At 46.5% G+C, this 23803-nt stretch overlaps 1 protein-coding gene across 8 annotated transcripts in view; it reads right to left on the bottom strand.

Annotated features, from left to right (window-relative positions):
* Window positions 1–23803, bottom strand: part of Fam120b (family with sequence similarity 120 member B) — a 66239-nt gene that overhangs the window by 10044 nt on the left and 32392 nt on the right. For 3 of the 8 annotated variants that reach the window (XM_046449404.2, XM_046449402.2, XM_046449403.2), the window contains exons 4-8: window positions 22746–22847; window positions 19680–19852; window positions 16012–16104; window positions 3419–3625; window positions 2101–2209 (exon numbers count right to left, since the gene is read on the bottom strand). In XM_046449404.2, the coding sequence (XP_046305360.1) occupies window positions 2101–2209; window positions 3419–3625; window positions 16012–16104; window positions 19680–19852; window positions 22746–22847 (684 nt within the window). Of the gene's footprint in view, window positions 1–2100; window positions 2210–3418; window positions 3626–4138; window positions 10675–12427; window positions 12485–16011; window positions 16105–19679; window positions 19853–22745; window positions 22848–23803 lie in introns of those variants that run through there. The other 5 variants (XM_046449407.2, XM_046449406.2, XM_058580888.1 and 2 more) reach the window with 4 other exon arrangements.

A 23803-nucleotide genomic window follows, 5' to 3' on the forward strand; every position in this document is an offset into this window, starting at 1 on the left:
AGGCTGGTCTTGAACTTGTGATCCTCCTACATCAGCCTCCCGAGTCCCTAGGATCATAGGCGTGCACCACTGCATCCAGATGAGAGCAGTATTTCTGACTGCTTCACTTTAAAAGCCTTCAAAAGCTCTCTTGATTTGCACTGGATAAAAATGTCAACTCTTAAACGTGGCAATCAACAGTCTCCTGTATCCAGCTCCTACTAACCTTTCCTGGTTCATCTCCCACTGTGGTGATGTACCCAAATCTAACCAGTGGCCTTCCACCTGCTTGCCATGGCTCCAGCCCTGGGCTTCCCTGGCGAGCCGTGACTGCTACCCTTGCTGCTGAGCTACCTGTTTGTCATGTGTCCACTGTATCCGACTATCACATCACACCTCCAGCTCTGGAGGTTTCTGTGGGGGCAACGCTGGATCCGCGCCAGCATACTGAGCTGCGTGTGACCCTGTGTTCATGGCTGTTGAGTCTAGAAGCCAACTCAAGGGAGGTGGGCTATGGGGAAGCCACCATGCAGCTGTGTGAGCAGGCAGCAACCTTAGCACCAGGCATCTTCTCACAGCACACATGGACAGCGTGACCAGAGAGAAGTCTGGGTATGCAAAGCCCAGTGACAATGGCCACCTCAAAACACCCGGCACACAGCCTTCAGCAAGGCTCTCTGCCATCTGTCCCACTCTTGAGTTGAATTAGGAACACATCCATCCATAGGCAGGCTGAGCCCAGACTGTCGACTACCCTGAGAACAGTAATGCAGAGATGGTAGCACAATTATTCTGTAGTGCTTTTGGGTCTCAAATTCTACCCAACTTCAGCTGTTAGGTTAAAGCCAAAAAACGGAGGAAAGGTTAGCAAATGGATAAAGGCACCACCCTTTCCTGGTCTGGGGCAGCTCCCCACCCAGCTGTTCTCCCTAATGGGTCCACACTCAAAGTTAGGAGGACTGGACACCTGAAAGGATGGGTGCTCCAATCACACACAGCCTCCAAGGTGAAGTCTGCAAGGCTGGTGCAACTGAGGCTCATGAAGATAGCCTAATGGGCAGGGTCTGGGGTGAGCTCTCACTCCATCAGCAAGAACATCAGGCTGCCAAGGGTTCAGAGACCAACCAAACAAAGACAGGGAGAACAACGAGACAACCACCAACAAGATAAGCAGTGGGGTGTCCCACACCACGATACACAGAAGCATCCAATCAATGAGATGAATGAAAAGGAATACACCCTTAGGTGCTCTCAAGTGTGCCTCCTAAGACCTTTGGTCACTGCTGGTAAAGGTGCGAAGAGATGAAATGGATTACAGAACACACGCTGGCCACACTTCCCTGAATTCAACTACACTTGACCTACAATGCTCTGTTAAGGAAATAACACACACAGAAGCACTGTGAGCCACAAGAAAGTTGGAAACAGTTGCGAAGCTCTGAAGGGGGAAATCGAAAGCCTGTGGCCATCTCAGAGCCACATGCTACGTGCTGCATGGCAAAGCCACATGGAGAGTGGACCTCAAAGCTGAAGCACAAGAAAAGCTCACAGCAACCAGTCCTCAACACCTGTCCCTCAGGGTGACAGAATGAGAGGCTTCTATGTTTCCTTTCTTACTTTCTTTATACTCTTAAGCTTTTCTTTCTTTCTTTCTTTTTTAAGAGAGAGAGAGAGAGAAATTTTTTAATATTTATTTTTTAGTTTTCAGCAGACACAACATCTTTATTTGTATGTGGTGCTGAGGATCGAACCCAGCGCCGCACGCATGCCAGGCAAGCACACTACTGCTTGAGCCACATCCCCAGCCCAATACTCCTGAGCTTTTCTTTGTTTTATTAACACTCCCTGGTGATCTCTGTCCTAGGAGAATGTGGAAGGCAGGACATGCACAGAGAGAGCTCCTCATCACTCAAGAACAAATGGCTCCCTTCTGAACACTTTCTCAATGGGACCGAATTTAAACCATTTGGTAAAGTCCTATCCCATCAAGGTTAACCTTTTCTTGAACTTCTATCCACCTCTTTTTGGAGTTCTTACCAAAAAACCACAGAAGTGACTGGGTCTATCCTGGGCCCACAACACCCAGTGACAGGTGTGCTACAATGCCCACCCCTTGCCCACCTGTGTGGTGTGAGCTCCAGTGCCCTCTGCCCACAATGCGTCGGTTCTCCTTCATGCAGGCCTTGCAGACCACTGCTTTCAGGTTGTGGAATCTGGTGAGCCAGGACCTCTGCAAACAGATCAGATGCAATTGAGAGCTAGTTCTGTGTCACATAAATAGCAAGGTCACACCCACGAGGGGCCCTGTGCCCAAGGTCACTGCACCAGCAAGGATGGAGGCCTGACAAGAGGGCTTGGAAGTCTGTTCCCTCATACCCCCTGGCAAAGCACCAGCACGCAGCTGTGCCTGTTTCGTCTTCCATAGGTTAAACCGACCTGTAGCCCTGCTGTAACCAGCTGGGTGACTGCCACACAATCTGGCTGAAAAGCCTGTGCAATTAACACACCTTGTTTCCCATCTCCATGCAAGAGCACTCACTGGGGAGACCAAGGTCACAGATAGCGGCAGATGGGGAGGCAGCGCGCTCTCTCCTTGCAGCCTCCTCTTACTAGTGAGCACTCTGCCTTGTATGCCTGGATCCTTGGGCGCTGGGTTCGATCCTCAGCATCATATAAAAATAAAATAATGAGGTGTCCACCGAAAACTAAAAAATAAATATTAAAAAATTCTCTCTCTCTTTAAAAAACAAACAAAACAAACCTGCTGTCACCTGTGCTGGCCAGAGACCAGGTACAAGAAAGAGGCCTGTGAAAGGACTCCCAGCAGCACCCTCTGGCTGTCTCCTGTAGCCTCTGTGGCAGTGATGCCCACAACTGAGGCATGCTTTTCCTCTTATTCAGCTTTTGCTTTCTGCTCTTCATTTGGGTTGCTCCCAAGTTCTGAATACTTAATAGCCCTATACCACCCTGGACATTTTTTCTTTTTTCGTTGAAAAATGATGGTGGATGCATTACCAAATGTTTCCCCTGAAACACTCCACATGAGCTAGGTGTGAACCTTACTTAGAAGTCTTGCAGGGATGGGCAGCAATGGTGCCTAGAAATCAGGAGCAGCACATGACCTCAACAACATGGGGAGCCTCCAGGGGTCAAGGTTCCCAGGCTGGCCTAGTGTTTGTAGGCCCCTCTGCCGGGAGAGTGAGCTACAGCGCACGTCTGGTGCTATGGAGAGCAGCCATGGAAACAGCCAGTGCCCCAAGGTCAGCCGAGACTCCTCAGTGCCTGGGATGGTAGGGAGGTTTCTGGGGAGCACGTTTGTTTTCCTAAAGCAACACACCCATTAGGACTGACAGCTAGTTTGTCTTCCGATGTCAACTCTAGGACTCTGCAATTTCAGGTTGCTGGATTTGTTTTCGAACGTGCAAAAACCAGAACTCACATTTTGTTCCAAAAGAGCCTCCACAGAATATCCTTTTTCAGACTGTAGGTATTTCAGATGGAAAAGCTTCCCATCAAACACGTTCCAGGGCATGAACTCACTTGTCTTCCAGGGGAAGCCACACGCACTATTGACCAGGGCGAGAGTGGTGAGGCCACGGACAAGAAGGGAACCCAGTTGCACAGCTCTGGGGCTGATGTACTCGAGCTGCAGAGACAAAGTGAAGAATAGCAGTCAATACCTGGGGCACAGCAGTGGCCACCAGGTCAGGCCTCATGGTCTCTGCTGCCTTTACCATAAATAAACTTAATTTAATCAAACGCTTTTTGGAATCCATTCATGTAACCACCTTTTCCCTCATCACTGTGTTAAGAAAGCAAACCATGGTAATTTTTTTTTTAGTTTTAGGTGTACACAATATTTTTATTTTACATTTATTTTTTTAAAATATTTAGTTTTTAATTTTAGGTGAACACAATATCTTTATTTTGTTTCTATGTGGTGCTGAGAATCGAATCCAGTGGCTCACGCATGCTAGGCGAGCGCATTACCACTTGAGCCACATCCCCAGCCCCTTTATTTTACATTTATATTGGTGCTGAGGATCAAACCCAGTGCCTCGTGCATGCTAGGCAAGCGCTATACCACTGAGCCACAACCCCAGCGCTCCTCCCCCCCCCCCCACCAACCATGGTAATTTTCAAGTGTTAAATCAACCGTGGATTACAAAAATAAACCCGCTTGCCTATCATGTCCCATAAGCTTTTACATATTACTACTAGACTCAATTTGCTTTTTTTTTTTCTTGGAAATTTGAATTATTTTTCATGAAACAGGGCTAAAATGTTCATTTTTCATCATGCTGCTGTTAGATTTTGGTATCAAGGTTCAGCTGAACTCATAAAAAGTGCTTAGAGAGCCTTTCCTTACCCAGCTGCTCCTCAGGGGTCTGGGAAACTCACAGGAGCCCTCTGGCCTGGAGGTCTCTGTGGGGCAAATTTTCTACAGACAATGGCTCAAGCAGCCTGTCTCCTCACATGTCACTGGCACCAGGCCCAACGCCCACAGAGAGGGTTCCACTGACCTGAGCTCTCCTGTACCAGCAGGAAGTTCTCCCACTGCATCTTTATGTGAGCAGTGTGCTATGTATGTACACTCCTTCTACTGGCAACTGAACTTCTCCAATTCTTACAGATTCTCAGAGGTTACTGATTTTACTTATTTTTTTCAAAAAAATTCTTTAGATACATCCTGCAACTACATGCAGAGCCAGCCCTGCTCTCAACACCCCACCAGGGATTGATTGTCTATCAAAATTAATGGGCCTACTAACTCGCCAACCAACGTCCATAGCTTTCAGGAGAGCTCACTCTATGCTGTAGATTCCATGGTTCTGACAAATGCTTAATGACAAAATCCCACCAAGAAGTGTCATACAGAGCTGCTCCCTACTCTAGAAGTCCTGGGCGGCCTTACTCCTCCTCCTCCCTGAGGACCTGTGACCATGCAGGGTCTCACACACAGAGCAATTTCAATCAGCTTCAGTTTTAGGCCATTCCAGCCCTCAGCAGTGAACAACAGGAAAAAAAAAGGGGAAGGGGTTGAAAAGCACCAATCCTCTTCTCTCTCAGCCCCAAAAGAACTGGAAAGGACAGTCTGGCACAGCAGTGAGCACCCACCCATCCTTGTCAAGTGTTCTGACCACCTCAGTGGGGATGACTCTTCCATTAGCTATGTGTCTTCACGACCTCGCTGCGCTCATTGGTCCATGGATACACATGTACGTATCCATATTTGTTTCTCTCTCAGTTTTAGCATTTTTATGATAATTACTTTTTCTTATCTTTTGAGGGTTAGGACTTTTGTTTTGCATTTTTTCCCTTATTTTTCTCTCCTCCTCTTTTCAGCTAAATTCTTATTCTTTCTCTCTTCATTTACTTTTTTTCCTATTTTTATCCTCCTACTTTATAATCACCACTTGCCACATCTCTTCTGCATTTACTGTTCACATTTTGAACACTCTAAACTCTTCTACCTTCTTACCACATTTTATTTTCTCTTAATGAATTTTTTAAATAGTTTTTTTAGAACTATTTGGTTTATGTGACTCCTTTCCCCACCACTCATGTTATTGCAGTTATTAGTGCTGTGGAAGACAATTGATACCTACTTTTTATTTCAATGCTAGATCTAGTTCATGGTCATTTATTGTTTTTGCTGCTGGCATCCCTACCATTCCTGTTTTTGTGGTAATGGTGTTGTAGATGTCATAGTAGCAACAGGTATTTGTTTTAATGCCATATGTTGTTTGCTTTTGTTGTTACTGTTTTGTTCTCCTTTTCTGTGAGATTTTGGGAATCCACAGGGACACTGTGCGAGTTCACAGGATGGAGAGTCTACTGCTAAACTCAACTCAGCCAAAAGACAGCACACCTTGCACCATACACAGATGACATTCAAACTCCACTGCACTCCAATATAAAAAAAAAAAAAAAGGAGAAAAAACAAACCCCCAACTAACAATTAGGGTGGAGTGGTAGCTCCCCAGTCCCACTCATGGACATCCACTGCCATGGCAAAACCAGAGTTAGCACCAAGGCTGGGACACCAAACCTAGGAAGAGGTCTCCGTCTAGATTGTGTGAGGACACACTGGCAAGAGAAGGCCCATACATGAGAGAGAGAGAGAAGTTCATTCCAACAGATGCCTGAAACCCAACAGAGTAAATCAAGAGACATGAAAATGCAAGGTAGCACAACACTTCCTAAAGCTCACGATTCACCAGCAAGTGACTCTAAAGATACTGAAGTGAATGCAATACCAGATAAAGAATTTTACAAAATGGTTGTGTAAACGATCAATAAATTCCAAGAAAACACACACATACAACTCCATCAATGAAGTCAGTACAGGGTACGAACAATAAATTCGATAAGGAGAGATACTGAAAAAGAACCACAGAAATCTTGGAAATGAAAGATAATAATAAATCAAATGAAATGTTCAGGTTAATGTCTAACAGAGTAGATCATGCTAAAGACATGATCTCAGAGCTGGAAGACAAAATGCCAACCTTGAACATTCAGACAGTACTAAAGAAAGAAAGAAACCAGACCAGAATATGCAAGAACTCTAGGACAGTAAGAGACCAAGCTAAAAAAATCACCGGAATTGAAGAAGATGATGAAACACAGACTAATGGCATGGATAACCTCTTCAGGGAAATAATAACAGAAAAAATTTAAACCTTGGGAATGAGATGGACCTCCAGATACAGGAAGCATTCAGAACCCCAAATAGACACAATCAAAAAAGAACCACTCTGTGATACATTAAAACAAACAAAACAAGAACAGAATTTTAAAGGCCTCGAGAGAAAACATCAGAACACATTTAGAGGCAAGACAGTCAGAATTATTTCTGATTTCTCAGTAAAAACTCTTAAAGTGGAGCTGAAGCTATAGCTCAGTGGCAGAGTGCTTGCCTAGCATGTGTGAGGCACTAGGTTTGATCCTTAGCACCGCATAAAAACTAAACAAATAAAGGCATGATATCCACCTACAACCATTAAAAAAAAAAAAAAAAAACTTTAAAGTGAGGAGGGCTGGAATGCTGGGTTGAAGCTCTGAAAGAAAATAACTGTCAACCAACATTGCTACATCCAGCAAAGATATTCTTTTTTTTTTTTAAATATTTATTTTTTAGTTTTCGGCGGACACAACATCTTTGTATGTGGTGCTGAGGATTGAACCCGGGCCGCACACATGCCAGGCGAGCGCGCCACCGCTCAAGCCACATCCCCAGCCCCCAGCAAAGATATTCTTCAAAACTGAAGGGAAATAAAAATCTTGCAAGATAAACAGAAACTAAAAGAATTCCTTGCTACTAAGTCAGCACTAAAAAACTTATTTAAAGAAACACTTCAAACAGAATAAAAAAAAACCTCCAGAGCTCACAAATGACAAATCTTATCTAAAAGGTGGTTAAGCAAATGAGAAACAAAACCAAATTAAACATTAGATATGAATCAAATGATAGGTATTTATACACAGCTCTCTCTAATAAAAATGAATATAAATTTCAATTCTCCAATTAAAAGACACGTTGGCAGAAGGGATTAAAAAACAAGACCCAACTATATGTTGTTTGCAAGAGATGCACCTTACAGGTAAAGACCACCACCGGCTGAAAGTAAAAGAATGGAAATTGATATACCATGCAAATGGAGCCCCAAACCAAGCAGGAGTAGCTACTCTCGTATCTGACAAAGCAGGCTTCAAGCCAAAATTCCTCAAAAGAGACAAAGAAGGTCACTCCATACTGGCAAAGGGAACAAAAAGATATAACAATAGTTAATATTTATGCCCCAAACATTGGTGCACCTAGTTACATAAAACAATATTCAAATTAAAGATTCAGACTCCAATACAATAATATTGGGTGGTTTCAACATACTTTTCTCACTGAAAGATAGGTCATCCAAACATAAACTCAGTGAATAATCTTCAGACTTGAAAAAATATTATAAAACTGTCTTAACAGATGTTAAGTCACCTAAGTTAAGTCTATCTCACTACTAATAAAATTAGTAATAAAAAGCCTTGCAACAAAGAAAAGTCCAGGACTGAATGGATTCTTAGCTAAATTCTATTAGACTTTAAAAAAGAACAAATGCCAACATTCCTCAAATTATTCCATAGAATAGAAACTTCAAAATTCATTCAAGCAACATTTTCAAATTCATTCTGTGAAGCCAGTATCAAAAGCATATCAAAACCAGGTAAGAAAACCTCAAGGAAAAAAAAAACACAACTATGAACCAATATCCCCAATGAACTTATGATGCAAAAATCCTGAATAAAATATTAGCAAATTATAATCAAGACTATATTAAGAAGATTGATCATCATAACCATTTGGTTTTAACCGAGAAATGCAAAGATGGTTTAACAAACGCAAATCAATAAATATAATGCATCGAATAAATACAATTAAGAACAAAAATCAATTATCTCAAAATCAGCCCCCCACTCATGATAAAAACACTGAAACAACTAGGGACAGAAGAAACTCACCTCAACATCATAAAGCTACATATGACAAACCCAAAGCCAACAACATAGCAAATGAGGTAAACGAAAAGCATTTCCTTTAAAATCTGGAACCAGACAAGGATGTCCACTCCATCCATTCCTATTCAATATAGTATTAAAAATTCTAGCCAAAGCAATTAGGCAAGAGAAGGGGCAAAAAAAAAGGATAAAAATAGAAAAAGAAGCAGTTAAATCATCACTGTTTTCAGATGACATGATCTGATAATTAGAAGATCCAAAATGTTCCACCAGAAGACTGCTAGAGCAATATGCAAATTCAGCAAAGTAGCAGGTTACAAAATCAACCACTGAGCTACATCCCCAGCCCTTCTTGGTTTTTGAGATCGGGTCTCACTAAGTTGCTGAAGGTCTCACTAAATGGTGGAGGTTGCGATCCTCCTGCCTTAGCCTCCCAAGTTACTGGGATCACAGATACACACCACTGCCAACTGACAATTCTGTTAACATTCTTGCCCTCCCTCTCCAACTCAAACTTCAACTCCACTGTCCCAGTTCATGTCCTCACAGGCCCTTGCATGCCCAGCTCGGCTCCACCCTCTGGTGACACATGCCCAACACGCAGTCCCCAGAGTCCTCTCACTTTCCTGCATGAAGCTCTGAATGGCCGGCCCCAGCCCCAGGACAGGCTCTGCACTTCCATGTGCCTGCAGCTCCATGAACCCTAGGCTTCCTCACTACAAACTGAACCATGAAATATACTATTCAGAGTCGCCCACCGGCGGCTCCCAAACCTCCATGGAGTTTCTCCGCCCTATTTTCTGAAACATCCCTGAATCCCTGAAGCTGCCTAGAGAGCCAGGCCAGGAGCCTTGGCCCTGTGGCACCCACTTAGCCAAGACAGGTGCCATCGCTGCTTCTATGCCTGCTGCAGTTTTCACATTAAACCCATTTCTTACTGGCAATTCAGACAAGTGGAGAGCTCAAACCTGGATATGGAATCCCATCCTAAGCAGGCTAAGGAAAGACAGTTTCCAGGAATGCAAGGTGGCTATTGGTGGCAGGACAGGAGAGGCACAAAGCCCCTAAAAGCCAGAGACCACACCAGAGACAAGCTCCACCTCGTGAGGCCACAACACGAAGGTCTTATTTTCTTGTCCAAGTAAATTTTATTATTTTTGGCAATGAACTCCCATTTTTTTCAAAGTTTTTGCTTTCAGAAGGTTATTTATTTAATGTGATTGTTTAAAAATCTATAATAGGGGCTGGGAATGTGGCTCAAGCGGGGTAGCGCGCTTGCCTGGCATGCGTGCGGCCCGGGTTCGATCCTCAGCACCACATACAAAGATGTTGTGTCCGCCTTGCTGGAGCAAGGAAACAAAGGGGGCACCGGCACCTCAACTGGAGGGCCCTCCCCAGACACCAAACCTGTGGGAGTCTCACTTGGGATTTAAGTCTTCAAAACTGTGAGAAACGAAATGTTTGTGGTTTAAGCAACTCTGTCCACAAAGGTCTGTTGTGGCTACCCAAACTGACACACATCTATTGTTTCATTCCTGCAGTTTTATTTAACGATAATAAAATAAAGCACTTTTCTAAATGCCTCTTAAGTACATGTTTAGACAATTCTGATTGTGCTGATGTTTTAGGGTTTATTCAGGAAAGCACTACTCTGAGGGTTTGATTAATGTACTCCCCAAGTATTTTGGTTCTATCCACAGAACTTCAGGGTTCACCGGCAAGAGCAGCACTAGGAGGGATCTTCATACAGAAGGGTCGTAGGCACACCTTCTACACACAACATCCTTGAGCATCATTCAGAGGTGCTGTAGAAGGAATGAAACCCAGACCCTAGCCTCTTCCTCATTTCCCACAGCACCAGTACCTAGACCCTGAGCTAATGGTTCCACCAAACTAGGCTGCAGAGCTTCCTGTGTGTGAGATTGAGGAGCTGGGCAAGGTAGTCTGGCCTCCCACTATGCAGCAGTACTGCAACTTAGGTACTTGACAGGAATAAGGCAATCTGGAAGAACAGAGCATCCACAGGTGGCAGAGCCACATCCTCAGTGCCTGTGGACTTCCGAATCAGGTTCTATTGTACAACTGGGTGGAGCAGAACTCAAGAGTTAGGAACTCAAATTCACAGCTCTCTGTCCTCCTGGGAACCACTACAAGATGCAGAGCTCTTGATGACTTCATTTCTACCTGCAAAACAAGATGAGACCCATTCACCTCAAAAGAATGGCATCAGAACTAACCACAGAAGACCTCAGAATCATCACAAACTTGCCCGCCTCATGCAGGGACTCAAGGTATCCTGGGGTGTATTTGGCTGGTAGATCCCATTCAAGGACATGGGTACACTCCTGCCCTTCTGCCATCCCTGAGCCTGCTGTCCTACCTGCTCACATGAGCCAGGAACCAGCGTATCTGCAAGAGCACATGGCTCCTTCACAGTGTCTCAACTCTGCTTCCCAGACAACACAGCACAATGAATGAGAATTGCTGAGTGCCATAAAACTTGACTTCAGGCACTGAAACGTTCATTTAATGTGATTTTCACATCATGATGTCTCATTCTTCTTTTGACTTCTCCCTTACCATTTAAAAATGTATGGTGTGGGCAGGTTCTACTTCATGCTTTCTCTATCAGGGCCTAAATGTGGATACAGCACTTAAAGGAAAAAGAGCCCCTATCAGAAATGACCCCAAGCTCCTGGTGTCAGGCTGAGAAAGACCTGTGGGGCTCTGTGTATCACATCCACAACCAACAGGACTAAAGGCAGAACAAGGCCGGAATCACTGTTCACTTGATGTGTTTATTTCAACAAATTACCTATTTGCTGGTAAATAGCAAAATGCTTTTCAACAGCACGCAATGACAGGAAACTCCTCGCATCCATGGTCCTTTGGTCTCCTGCAAATCCTACACCTCAGTGAGCTCAGCACAGCCCCACCCCCCATGCATCTCAGAGCATGATCTTCTCTGATTCTCCTCACCCATCTTCCTATCTGATGGGCAGGTGGCCAAGAGTCCTGGGAAGTGTTCCCTTGTGCCCTCCCCACTCCAGTAGGTTCCAGTGGGATGGCCACCCAAGTCACACCCTTTCTCTATCACCCCTCTCCCTTTGGGCAAGTGAGACAGTGTGGCAGTCCCCCATCCCACATCACAGGGTTGCTTTGGGGGCACTCTGCATCCTACCAGTCTTTGGGCAGCAGAACCTGACTCAATGGTTGCAACACAGTGCCCCTCCTAACCAGTGGAGAAAGACCTGGTTGTATCTCAAGCCTGGACTCTGGACCTATCACTGAAAGGTTGCATTCCACACTGCCCCTCACTGGAAGCAGCCCTCTGACTGGGTGGCATGCCTTCGTTCTCCTAGTGGGCCCCCTGAAGTCTAAATGGCCCCTCTCCCACATTAGTTCTCCCACTGGGCCCCCTGAAGTCTAAATGGCCCCTCTCCCACATTAGTTCTCCCACTGGGCCACCTGAAGTCGAAGTGGACCCTCCTCCACGACCCTGCTAGGCTTGGAAAGTCATCTCCTTTTCACAGCTCAGCTGGGAGAGCCAGCTCCACTGCTTAGCAAACAACTCTCTGAGATAAATCCTCCCCAGGAGCCCTCTGTCCCACAGGGGACTCACAGGGTCATGGCCCAGTGTCTGTATCACTGAAAACACTGTTCACAATCTCTTTTTTCAGACATTATTTGAAAACAGGGACAAAATATAAAGGTAAGGTCCAAGAGCCACCTCTAGTTTTAAAAGGCCAAGGATGCATCACCCAGGCCACCACAGATGCCCACGTGGCAAGGCAAGGATGTGAGACCAGGCAGTAAATAGATCCCAACTCTCCCACCCACTATCTCGGAAAGCCCCAGGTATCACCCACACCCACATCCTCAACTCACAGGTGCAGCTGTGCAGACCCACACCTCCCATGGCTTTGCTTTATGATACCTGGTCTCAAAATCCGGATGGCCTTGAAGTGCTCACGGCTTCTCTCACATGAAGGTGCTGAAATTAGAAGAGGCAGCCTCCAGATAGGAACCACAGGACATAGGCAGAATGTGGTGCTCAGCCAACACGGATCCTGGCAGCAGGGGTGCGCTGCCACAGGGCACATGTTCTTCTCCCTCCCTTGACACCATCAACACCAGAGCCCTAACTGGCTTTCCAACCTAGGAGCCCACCAAGCAATCCCCAAATCATTCCAGTTATCCACACCCACATGTGCCAAGGGGCTCCTGGCTTCACCAAGTTAACAGACCTGCAGCACTTCCATGCAATGGAGTGGGTGTCTCCAGAGGGAGGAAAGGCACTCTCTTCTGACTTTCTGGGATCCCAGGGCCAGTGCCACACCCCGCAATCAGCTCTTCCAAGGGTACTGCTGGGAACCCCACAGGGAAGGTCAGGGAACATTTGCAAAGGCAGCTTCATGCAGCACTACATGCAATTAAACAGCCACATGACTGGTCCAGATGGACACCGCCCATCTCAGGAACTGCTGGTGTACCTTTCAACTGCAGAGGATAATGTTTGTTGGCAGTGTACTGGGTACTGAAAATAACCAGGAGCCAAACATGGGCCCCTTCCTTCCAAGAGGTCACAGTCTGGCAGAGGAAGGCACTCTGAAAACCACCAGAGGGCATGTGGTTCACTGTCTTGACCTCGGATCCCACAGAGCAACCAGCCCAGGACATGCTCCAGACCCACCTTGTGGGAGGTGTGTGTGTGGAGGGAGGCAGCACGCACCCTCAGAGCAAGAGCTGCACTTAACAGAGAAGTAGAAAGACAGCACAGGCTCAGCAGAGGAAACCCCAGAGGTGCAGAGACTGGGTGCCTACTTGAGTGGCATCGAGGGGCTTTTAACTTCTGCCTTGGTGGTTCTGTGCAAGGGGGAGCAGGATTTTCACTAGAAGGAACTGAAGGAGAAATGAAGGAGAGAGGGAATATATACCCATGTCGCAGAGCTGGCCTGATGACCAGAGAGGCCCAGGAGTGGAAGCAACGCTGGAGGAGAACACCATCCTAAGTCGAAGACACTAGGGTTTTCCAGCCAGGAGGCAGAACCAGCAGAAGAGATGAGGGTAGGATGAACACAGAGAACAGTTGCTCGAGGGACTGAGCCCCAGGGCCTTGATGAGAGGCCCCAAGGGCTGAGCGCAGCCCTGTCACTTTGGAGAGAATAGTGGAGATGACACATTTTAAGAGATCTTCCAAATCATTCCTAGAATCTTTACAGCCCAAATTATCAGAGTGTGAAAGTTTCAAATATGTGTGAATCATGGGAGATACAAAGATTGTTAGAAACCTGAAGCTAACAGATGGCAGTTTCAACTCACCCAACAGAGATCCCAACAACAAAGGTTCAAGAGTTTGGTGCAAGATGTGAGAATGCCTGGCTCAGAGGGCTACAAACTGTCGCAGCAAAGTTGGTGTCAGGTGACTGCTGAGCACACAGGGCCCTAGGTGAAGGCCTGCAGAACCATCGCTGGTGATGCGCCAGCCTGGACAGGTCAGCACACAGCTAGCTCCCTGCTTCTCCATGCTCCTCTCTGCCCTTCAGAGTACCCAGGGCTGAAGGAACTCTGCTCTACACCCATGAGCAGTGGGGGACTGCCTGGGCTCCAGCGCTCGCCCTGGGACCACCTTGCAGAAGCAGCCCATGCCCACAAGCCACTTTTCACCAGGGCACAGCTTGGACTTTGTGAAAGGATTTCTCTGAACATCAACTAATGTTTTTTTCTTCTAATTCCCCAATCAAAATATGACTAAGAACTTCTTAAGGAATGGCCATGCAAAGGTGGCTAGCCTCTTGGAGACCCCAGCTCACTGAGCTCTCAGTGTGAAAAAAAGATCCAGAAGTTTTCAGCTTGGGGACAAGTCTTCCACTTGACAAGAAATGGGGGACAAAGCTGCAGGGGGTGGGGGCATTCTTGTACAGAGACCCATAGAGACGACAGGAGGGCAGAGAAAGCTGGAGGAGTTCTGCAGGTCCTCCAGGGGCCACAGGGAATTTTAGATGGCCACTGAACCCCAGACCAGGCACAGGCTCAAGAGGCATCCCAGAGTGTGGACGCCAGGGCTGGCCCCAGTGAGGCTATATCTAAACCACCATAGACCTGTTTTATAGAGGAATTTATTCTGACCAAACATCAGATTGCTACAAAGCACTGTGGGGTGGACAAGGTGGCTATCACCCCCTTTTAAATTCTGAGACAGCAGGTAGCCCACTTGAGTTAGAAGTTACAAAGTGAACCAGCACTCATGACTCTTCCCACTTCACAAAGGCAGGGCCCGGGAAGTGAGCATTAAACACCAGTGTCCACAGCATTTATGTCAGGGCACACGAAGACACTGCCCAGCCAGGGGACCTGAGCCAGCCACTCCTTGGCCCTGGCAGAGCTCTCCTCAGGGGCCAAGACCCAAGCTCCTGTCCTCCAGGCATCTGAAGAAGGGAATTCTTGGTGTCTGTTCTTATAACTCTGTGCTTAAGTAACTTACTTAATTTGAGTAAAGACAATTACTCAAACTCTAAAACATCGGCGTGTGCACATGCTTGTTTTCACACAGGCTGTTATCAACCATGTGACCCTACTAAAGGGTGAAACACAGGCATATCCCCAGAATTATAAGCTAGAAGCCCATGAGGCCAGTTACACTGCAACCTGCAGACCAGAAGATGTGGTCTGACCTTCCAAGGGAAGCTCCTGTTCCTCCTCAGGCCCAACAGCAGTGTCCCAGAATTCGCAGGACTGTCCTTCACACAGCATGGAAAAAGCCATGTTCTGTTCTCTGCTAAATGGAAATACTCCTTTCTCTTTCTTTCTCCTGGTTCTCCTGATGTGATTACTGCAGCTCAGGACTTGTGTTTCTTGATTTCCTATCTTGGGTATTTCTGCATGTGTAAACAAATGGGTGAATAATCGTCCTTCAGCACCTGCAGGGGACTGGCCCAGTGCTCCCCAGAAACCAAGCCTGTGGATGGCCAAGTGCACGCATGGGATCATGTATCTTTTTGTATGCTCTGCACCCCTGTCCCTACCCCTGTGTGCTGTCAATCATCTCTGGATCATGGATAGCGTCTGACACAGTGTGAATGTCATAAAAATAGTTGCTGCACTGCACGGTTTAAGGCCGTGAGGAGTGACAAGGAAAAGTGTGTACGTGTTCAGTCCACACATATGCACACACATGCAGCATGCACATGGAGGTACAGAACAGGTGCTACTTCCCCACAGTAATGCTAACCAAGAGTCCAGTAAGCTCTTCTCCAAAACCACGAGACCATCGGGCCAGGGCCGAGAACCCATGGCTTCCTCGGACCTGGAACTCAGCAGCACCATCAGCATCTGGCCTGGGGCCCATCTCAGAGCCACGCAGCATGAAGACAAGCTACTGCCCGAGAAGAGCCCTCGGCACATACGACTTCTAATCCTGTCAATGGAATACCACTGCAGTGGAAAGGGATGGAAGCACACAGCCTCTGGTCACAGAGTGGCCATCTCAAGACCGGGGCACCTGGCTGGTGGGGTCTGTACCTGCAGGTCCACAAGCTGTGCGGTCGATCTTCCCTGGAGGCACAAGGCCTGGGCAACAAAGGCATGCAGATCCTCCAGGCAGAGTGTGTCCACCTGAAAGCAACAGAAAAGGTCTGCATTAGGTCACAAGAAAGATCCAAAGCTTCTGTAGTTGACCTGAGTCATTGAACATGGGCCTGCCACATATACACAGAAACACAAGTAGGAACACAGGTGGGCACACAATGCTTCTTAAGCTGGGGCAGCAATAAGGCCTGCCTGTGGGAAAGCGCAGCTGCTCCGCTTCCCCTACACAACCCCCGGCTCAAAGCCCTCTGGTGTCCTCAGCTGTGCACATGACTCAGGTTAAGCTGGACAGGGGAACCTGGATTTCCAGTAAGGTCTGGCTCCTCTCAAGCCAGGAAGAAAGGCTCAGATTGTCTGGGAGTGAACAGGAGGTGCCAACCAAGTCAAGTCTTAGAGCAATATGGCGAGCACTTTGGGCACACACCACAGAGCAGACCACACAGGCTCTCCAGACAGCACCCACAGCTAGGCAGAGCTGGGGTGGCAGGAGGGGCACATCCACCTCCAACAACCTGAATGGAGCTGTGTTCTTGCCAGAGTCCCACAGCATGAACCCTCTCATTTTTTGTGGATTCAAAAGGGCTAACAGAAATACAGAGAAGAGACAGAGAAACAAGGGAAAGAGACAGAGTGGGAAAGCTGAGTCTCAAGTGAGCCGTGGTAACGAAGAAGCCGGAAGAGCAGAGACAGACTGTGCCTCTGCCTCTCTCCTACCTCGCACACACCTGAGACTGCCACTGTCCTCGTGGCCACTGCACTACCCAGTTACCCCCGACTCCACTACTACACAAGAACGCAAGGGCTTTTCCCAGATGGACAGCAGCACAATGTGGCAAGTGCAGGCTAGGGGGAAGAAGCACAACAGTGAACTTAGGAGTCCGGGGTCCCCGATCCCTTCTGAGTAATAAATGCTGGCACGTCCACTCCCAGCAAAGGGGCCCACTGTAACTTTGAGAGACCATCTATTAGGGAATCCTGCTGACCCCAGCCACGAGACACCACTGGAAAGACACCACATGGAGCTTCAAGTATGTGCCACCCCACCCAGGCAGATAGGCTCTCACCAAGATCTGGGCATGTTCCATGTTTACTCCAAAGTGCTGTCACCTTTACACTAGGGACAGTAATGTAAATTATTTCAGGAAAACAGCTGCCTATGTACAGTATTCATGATCAGGAAAAAGGATGTCAATCTTAGAAGCAAGACCAAGCATGAACTCCCATATCTCTGCTCAGACTGAGGCTGGCTGCAATCCACCCTCTCGCCACTGTTGCTCCGACAGGCTCTTCTTCACCACCCGCCTCTGAGAAGGGCACTGCTCTGTAACGCATGGAGACTCCTCACAGTCTGCGCTGGGAAGTCCGACCTCCTGTTGTCGGCAGTGGTTTTCATTAGACAGCGCACCTTATATAGTAGCTGCTCCACTGCAAACCGCTCATCTGCCACCTCCTCATGAGTCCTGGTCTTCTGTCATTGCTTCTGTCATTGCTGTTAACTTGAAGGTTTGCCCAAACAAGAAGACTGAGTTCCTCTACAGCTTCCATACACTGCACAGCATGCAGTTTCATCCCACACTGCATAGCAAAACACCAAACTGAAGTGTAACTACACAAAACTAATATTTTCACAAATGTACCTTTGTGGCTTCCTATTCTGAGAATCATCATCCCTATATCTGGAAGCACAGCACCTTTCCACCCTCAAGGACACCCTGTGGAAAGTTCCTCTGCAACCAAACTGACATATCCACTTGCGCCAAGAGAGGTCATGGTCAGGACAGGGTGGAATCCTTGTCTCCCTGCTGCCTTGTTCCAAGTCTCAATGAAGTGGACATGACGCTAAGCTCTGGGATGCTGGGCTCTTCCTGCCTGCACAATGAAGGGGAGCACAGGAGAGCTGTCGCATGACCAGAGATGGATCACAAAGCCATCTCCACTGAGGGAAAAGGCGCTCAACGTGCCCATCCCAAAAGTGCTGATGCATGCCACTCCACTGCACACAGTACTGCCAGCAAAGCACTCATTGTTATGGGTGAGAAAAGTCCACTTTCTGGCTATCCACTGCTTCCCAGTTTTCACTACATCTCAAATTCAACCATAGACATATGAAGATAAATGAAAAATGGATGAAAAAAAGTAACCAATGATATACTGATGGACAGTTAACGTGCATACCAAAGAAATTTTAACACTTAAATATTACAAAATTCCTGACATCTATATAAATTTATGCTTTTCTATCTTGTACAAAGAAGTATTCTACTCAATCCAGTAACAAAAACTAAAGTTTCTACTAGCATATGCTATAAAATCAGTAACAGAAGATCTGTCTAAACACATTCTGTTTTTACAAAATGGTAGCTACAGAATGGGCAGAGAATACTTAAAAAAGAAAGTCGGTGTACAGGTACAATTCCACAATAGGGAAGTTTTTCAAAGATAACCAATAACTGAATGACATTTCACTCTACACAACTAGAAGCTGAACAATACATGCCAGGGCAGACCCACCCCAGAGGGAGGGCAACAGGGAGATGGGGCCTGACGTTCACAGGGCTAGTGACTGTCCTCACGGCTGTAGAAGAGACACACACCACAAGCAGGAATGATGTTTCTGAAGACAAGTGTGGGAAGGAGACACCTTTAACAAGTGTCCACCACGATCACAAATATGGGGGGAAAAAAAACAAAGAAAAGCCTTTTAATTGGCTTTTATGATTTTCTTACATAAACTAAGTGTAAGACTACTGAAAAACAAATAGACCAACTTGCTGAGTGACACTAACATGAAGGATCTGGCACTGTAATTCTTACAGCGCAGTCCATAGCCAGGGCCACATGAGTTCCTTAAGGCAGGAGAACATTAGTGACAAGAATACCGAGGACATCAGTGGACATCGTACAGGGCACTACTGCAAAACGTTTCACGTACTCTAGAATATGGCTTCCAATAACCCCAGAAGGCAGCTATTGCTATTATCTCGTTTGCAGATTGGAAAAGGAAGTTATATACTCAGTAAACATTTTTGGATAAAGGAATGGACATGACCTGAGAAAGCTGCAGGGACTGCCCAAAGGCAGAGCGACCAAGGGAGAAGCCAGCCACTTTCACCCACCACTCTATGGGACCCAGGAGCAGAAGGGACATAGAAGCAGACGCCACCCACTAATCACAGGAGGACCAAGGGCAGGGGTGACAGCCTGAGACAGTGAAACCAAAGCACCTCACCTTTCCAAAGCTTCTGACTAACATGTACCATAACTCCTGAGTTTAGAGCAGAGACAGCCCTTGAGCCCATCTGAGCACAAAGCCTGTTTTTTTTTTTTTAAAGATGTTGATAGACCTTTATTTTATTCATTTATTTATATGTGGAGCTGAGAATTGAACCCAGTGCCTCATACAGACTAGGCAAGAACTCTTATCACTGAGCACAACCCCAGCCCTCACAGAGCCTTCTTCTTCTGTGAGCAACTCGAAAGACTAACAGTGTTCCATGGAAGAGACACTGGGAAAAGATACCCCAGGGACAGCCACAGCACCCCAGGAAAAATGGGCCAGAGTGAAGATCAGCTTCAGACACAGCAACAAAACTTAGTGTTACCTGGACAAAGAGGTAGATCAAGAGGCAGCACAGAGCTCTCAATGGGCTTTCGACAGCCAGCAGCTCATCTCTTGAAGAGGAGAGGTTGAAACAGGCTAGGAGTGCATCCACACGCCGCGCCTGCGCTGCTGCCTCTTGGTTCAGCCACAGGGATCTCAGACTGGGTGTTCCCCCTAAAAAAAAAACAACCCTTCTTACTCTTTTTATTTGCAGCACCAACCAAACTACTAACAAGCTTCCTCTGGAAACACAGCAAGTGCAAACATCTCTTCCTTCATTATATACTTGAGGCCTCAAACCTTAAAAGAAACTGGAACATAAATATGAACACAGCTTCCCAGTTTTAAAAGAGAACAAAACCTGAAGGGTCACTACACATACTTCACTGAAAACCTCCTTCTGTGGGAAGCTGGGACTCTAGCTCCCACTGTTGGAAATGCTTCTGAAAACAGACTCCACTGGGCAATTCCAGAGTGTGACACGGGGCGCCACCCTGTGGTGGCACACCTCTGGGTGTGCTGTGAGGGGTGCAAGAGAACGGGCTGCAGGACCACTGGATGTGTTTTCCTGGGATCTGTGGGGACGTTCTGCTCAGGGGAGGCGTGCCAGGGATTCTACAAGCCAGGATATGGGCATCTCGACCTCACGCTCTAGAAAGCACTGCCCTAAACTTCAGAAAAATTCCTAAAAAACTAATTTTTAGTGTTTCATTTCTGTACTTTACACATAAATTTCTTTAAAAGTCAAAAGAAAAACCCTTCATCTACTTAAGTCAGGAAAAGCATCAGTGAATGTGGGGAAGACACAGCAGACATGGGCAGCTCCACCCTGAGCAAACACGAAGGTGCCGCCATGAGACTGGTGGAGGGTAAAACCTCTCCATGACGCTCAGCAGCTCTGACCTCCTGTCAGGCCACTGCTACACAACATATGCCAAAACCACAGGGACGGCTGGGGTAAGAGCTCCCATGTGTTGGGCTGGGATTGTGGCTCAGCGGTAGAGCACTCGCCTAGCACGGGTGGGACCCAGGTTCGATCCTCAGCAACACATAAAAATAAAGGCATTGTGTTGTGTCCATCTATACCTAACAAAATAAATACTCTTAAAAAATATATACAAATTTAATTTAAAAATTTATATCCCCCCAAAAATGAAAATTAAATTTGAAAAATGCCTAATTAGGCTATGGATAGGTGGTTGTAGATAAGTTCTTGAATGTCCAGACTAGGAAATATGTGTTTACCAAGAAACAAGAAACAAGAGCGGCTAACCAAAAGGCACCAGAACCCAGGGTCTCAGAAGGAAGTCTTCACTCTCTTTTGTCCCTTGAACCATCCAGTGTTCTCAGGGGTACTTCTCCCACTGTCAGAAGTGAGGCACTCACATGTGCTAGGCGAGCGCTCTACCACTGAGCCACAACCCCAGCCCCAAGGTCACCTCAAGGACAGGAAACTCAGGCAGCGCTCAGTTGAGGGCAGCACTGCTGTCTGCCTGGCACGGCCACGAGCAGAACAGGAGGCAGCAAAGCACCCTGCAAGCTCTCCTGATGGGGAAGGAAAGGTCAGTCTGCAGGATCCCACAACTGCTACCCAATATCACACCACCAAGAACACCTGTGATGGGGAACAGACACTCTGCCTGCCCCTCTAGTTCAAAAATCACTCCACAATATTCGTCATGCCTATTAAAAAGCATTAAAAATGTTAAAATCTTATCCTTTTTACTGATCGTTATCAACATAACTATAAACAAAGAGCCACAGAAGTTCCCAGTCCTATTTTTAGCTTTCTAGCTAAGGAACACACACGTGTCTGAGCCGAGGCCTTTGGGGACAGAAGAGGCAGCAGGCCATGGTCCATGGCACTGCACACACCATCTGCAGCTCCAGATGCCAGGCAGAATGCTTTCAGGACCACCAAAAGGAATGTTTCCAATACTTACCTGATTTCCAGAGTTTATATACAGCAAACTTCAAAATTAACACATGATATGATGAACAGCCAAACATTCTAATTTGAATCATGAGAAAACTGTAATAAGCCATTTCCATGTAACTTTTGGAAAGATACCATAAGATGGAAGTTATACGTATAACAAAGCACTCTTGGAAAATCATTTTGGCTACCCTATAAAAAATTCTTCTTAATGTAAAATCAAATGTCAATGTGCTTTAATCTATTTTTGTGATAACTTCTTTTTTAGGGTTGAGTCTATCACAGCAAAACAGCTAAACAAAAAAGGAAATATTGCCTTACAATAACTTTTCTCGACACTTCTCCTGGTATAATTTCACTTATTAAAAAAACTACTTGCAGGGCTTGGATCCATATTTGGTAATATACACTCATGGAATGTAAAGTGGCAATGCCAAAGAATTAGCATATGAAAATAGAGTATCAAAATTTTAGAAAAAATATTTGTTTCTAAAATAATGACATGGGCTACTAAATATAAATTCTAAAACCCACCCTTCCTTCTCCAGAGCATTCAATACGCAGGACACAGCCCAACTGCTGGGTGCCCCAACAGTGTTCATATATTGAGAATTGTGCAGAGAAAGGTTGATGTTTGGATTCACTTCAGCTGGTTTTTCATGACCTTTGTTTTTCCTTCCTTTTCACAAAGCTCTAAGGCATTGGCCATGAAAAGAAAACTTACTTTTCCAGATCCAATAAGTCTCCTTGATCTCCCCTTTCTAGTACTATCCCTAGAAAAAATATATTTCTGAAGACACGAGCTTATTCAAGCAGAACATCAGGAACCCTACCTTGTAAGTTCAGAGGTGCTTTCAGCACCCAGAGGCAGGTAGGGCACGGGGCGGCAGTGGCCTCTGATCACAGCCTCACGTTTCTTCCTTGCCACTGCTCTGGGCCTTGAGCAAGAAGAGGAAGAAGCAGAAGCATGCAGCAGACAGGCCCAGAACCTGTCCTCTAATGCATGAACACCTTACCAGAGATGCGCTCATCTAAGGCCAAAGGTTGAAAGGAAAATCAGAGTTTGCACAGCACCGCAGAACTCATCACTGGGCTTACGTCCTACATCGAACAGACCACGGCCGTCTATACCTGGAATGATCATCGGCAGAGGCCTGACGAGGTCCGGGTGCCGCAGTGGGTTCCCAGGGTACACGAACCACTCCTTCACAGCCAGACTGGCGCTGATGTCATCTGAGGAAAGACAGCAGGTCAGAGGGCAGGAGGCCCACTTGGTCTGTGGGCACGTGTCTGCCCCATGAGAGGTCCTCTCCCCGAGGGGACCTGACTTGGTCAAGGCACTGACAGCTTTTTCCTTCCCTGGCCTGAGGGCAGCCCTCATTCCAAGGAAAGCCAGAACCTGGGGACCAGACCTGCCAGGTTCCTCCCCCTTTATTCATACTCTGGCAGAAAATACTGAGAGAAAAATGCTGGGAGAGAAAAGTCCTTTCGGTCTTTAATAGACTCTGAAAAAAGTTGGTTCAATAAGCCAGGCACATTGGTGTAAACCTGAAATCCCAGCAACTCAGGAGGCTGAGGCAGGAGAATTACAAATTTGAGACTAGTTTCAGCAAACTTAGTGAGAACCTGTCTCAAAATAAAATAAAATGGGTTTGGGATGTAGCTCAGTGGTAGAGCTCCTCTGGTTCCAGCCCCAATACCAAAAAAAGAAAAGAAAAAGGTTGGTACAATAATCCAGAACAAAAGGGCTTACATACAACAGATGAAGAACTGTAGGAAAACTCAGCTTGACCTCACTTCTGTGTCTCACTCAGCATGCCAATGTGAAGGGCACTTTCTACTCAACACTCCTGCTGGTCTGGAAACCCTCAGGCACAGCGGCAGGATCTCCATAGCAACAGAACAAGCCCCTGCTCCACACCTCCCTCCTCCTGCCCCCAGGGCCACTGGCTCCCTTGCTTAGAGGGCTCTCTGCACCCAGTATGATATGAGTACCAGAAAATACAATAGGGTCATTGACTAGTGTCAATAATCTATTAATTAGTGTGTGTGTTAGATAAAGACTTTAAGTATTATGTCCATGGTGTAATGTAAACTACAAAATTCAGATACTAACTACAGAACTTAGGTATGACTTAAGTTAGTGTTGTAAGAGTCTACGTCCAGGGGGTAGACCCCAGAGCCCACCC

The sequence above is a fragment of the Marmota monax genome, unplaced genomic scaffold (assembly GCF_021218885.2).
Source record: "Marmota monax isolate L192 unplaced genomic scaffold, Marmota_monax_Labrador192_F-V1.1 WCK01_AAM20220418_F8-fsc00083, whole genome shotgun sequence".
NCBI lineage: Eukaryota > Metazoa > Chordata > Mammalia > Rodentia > Sciuridae > Marmota > Marmota monax.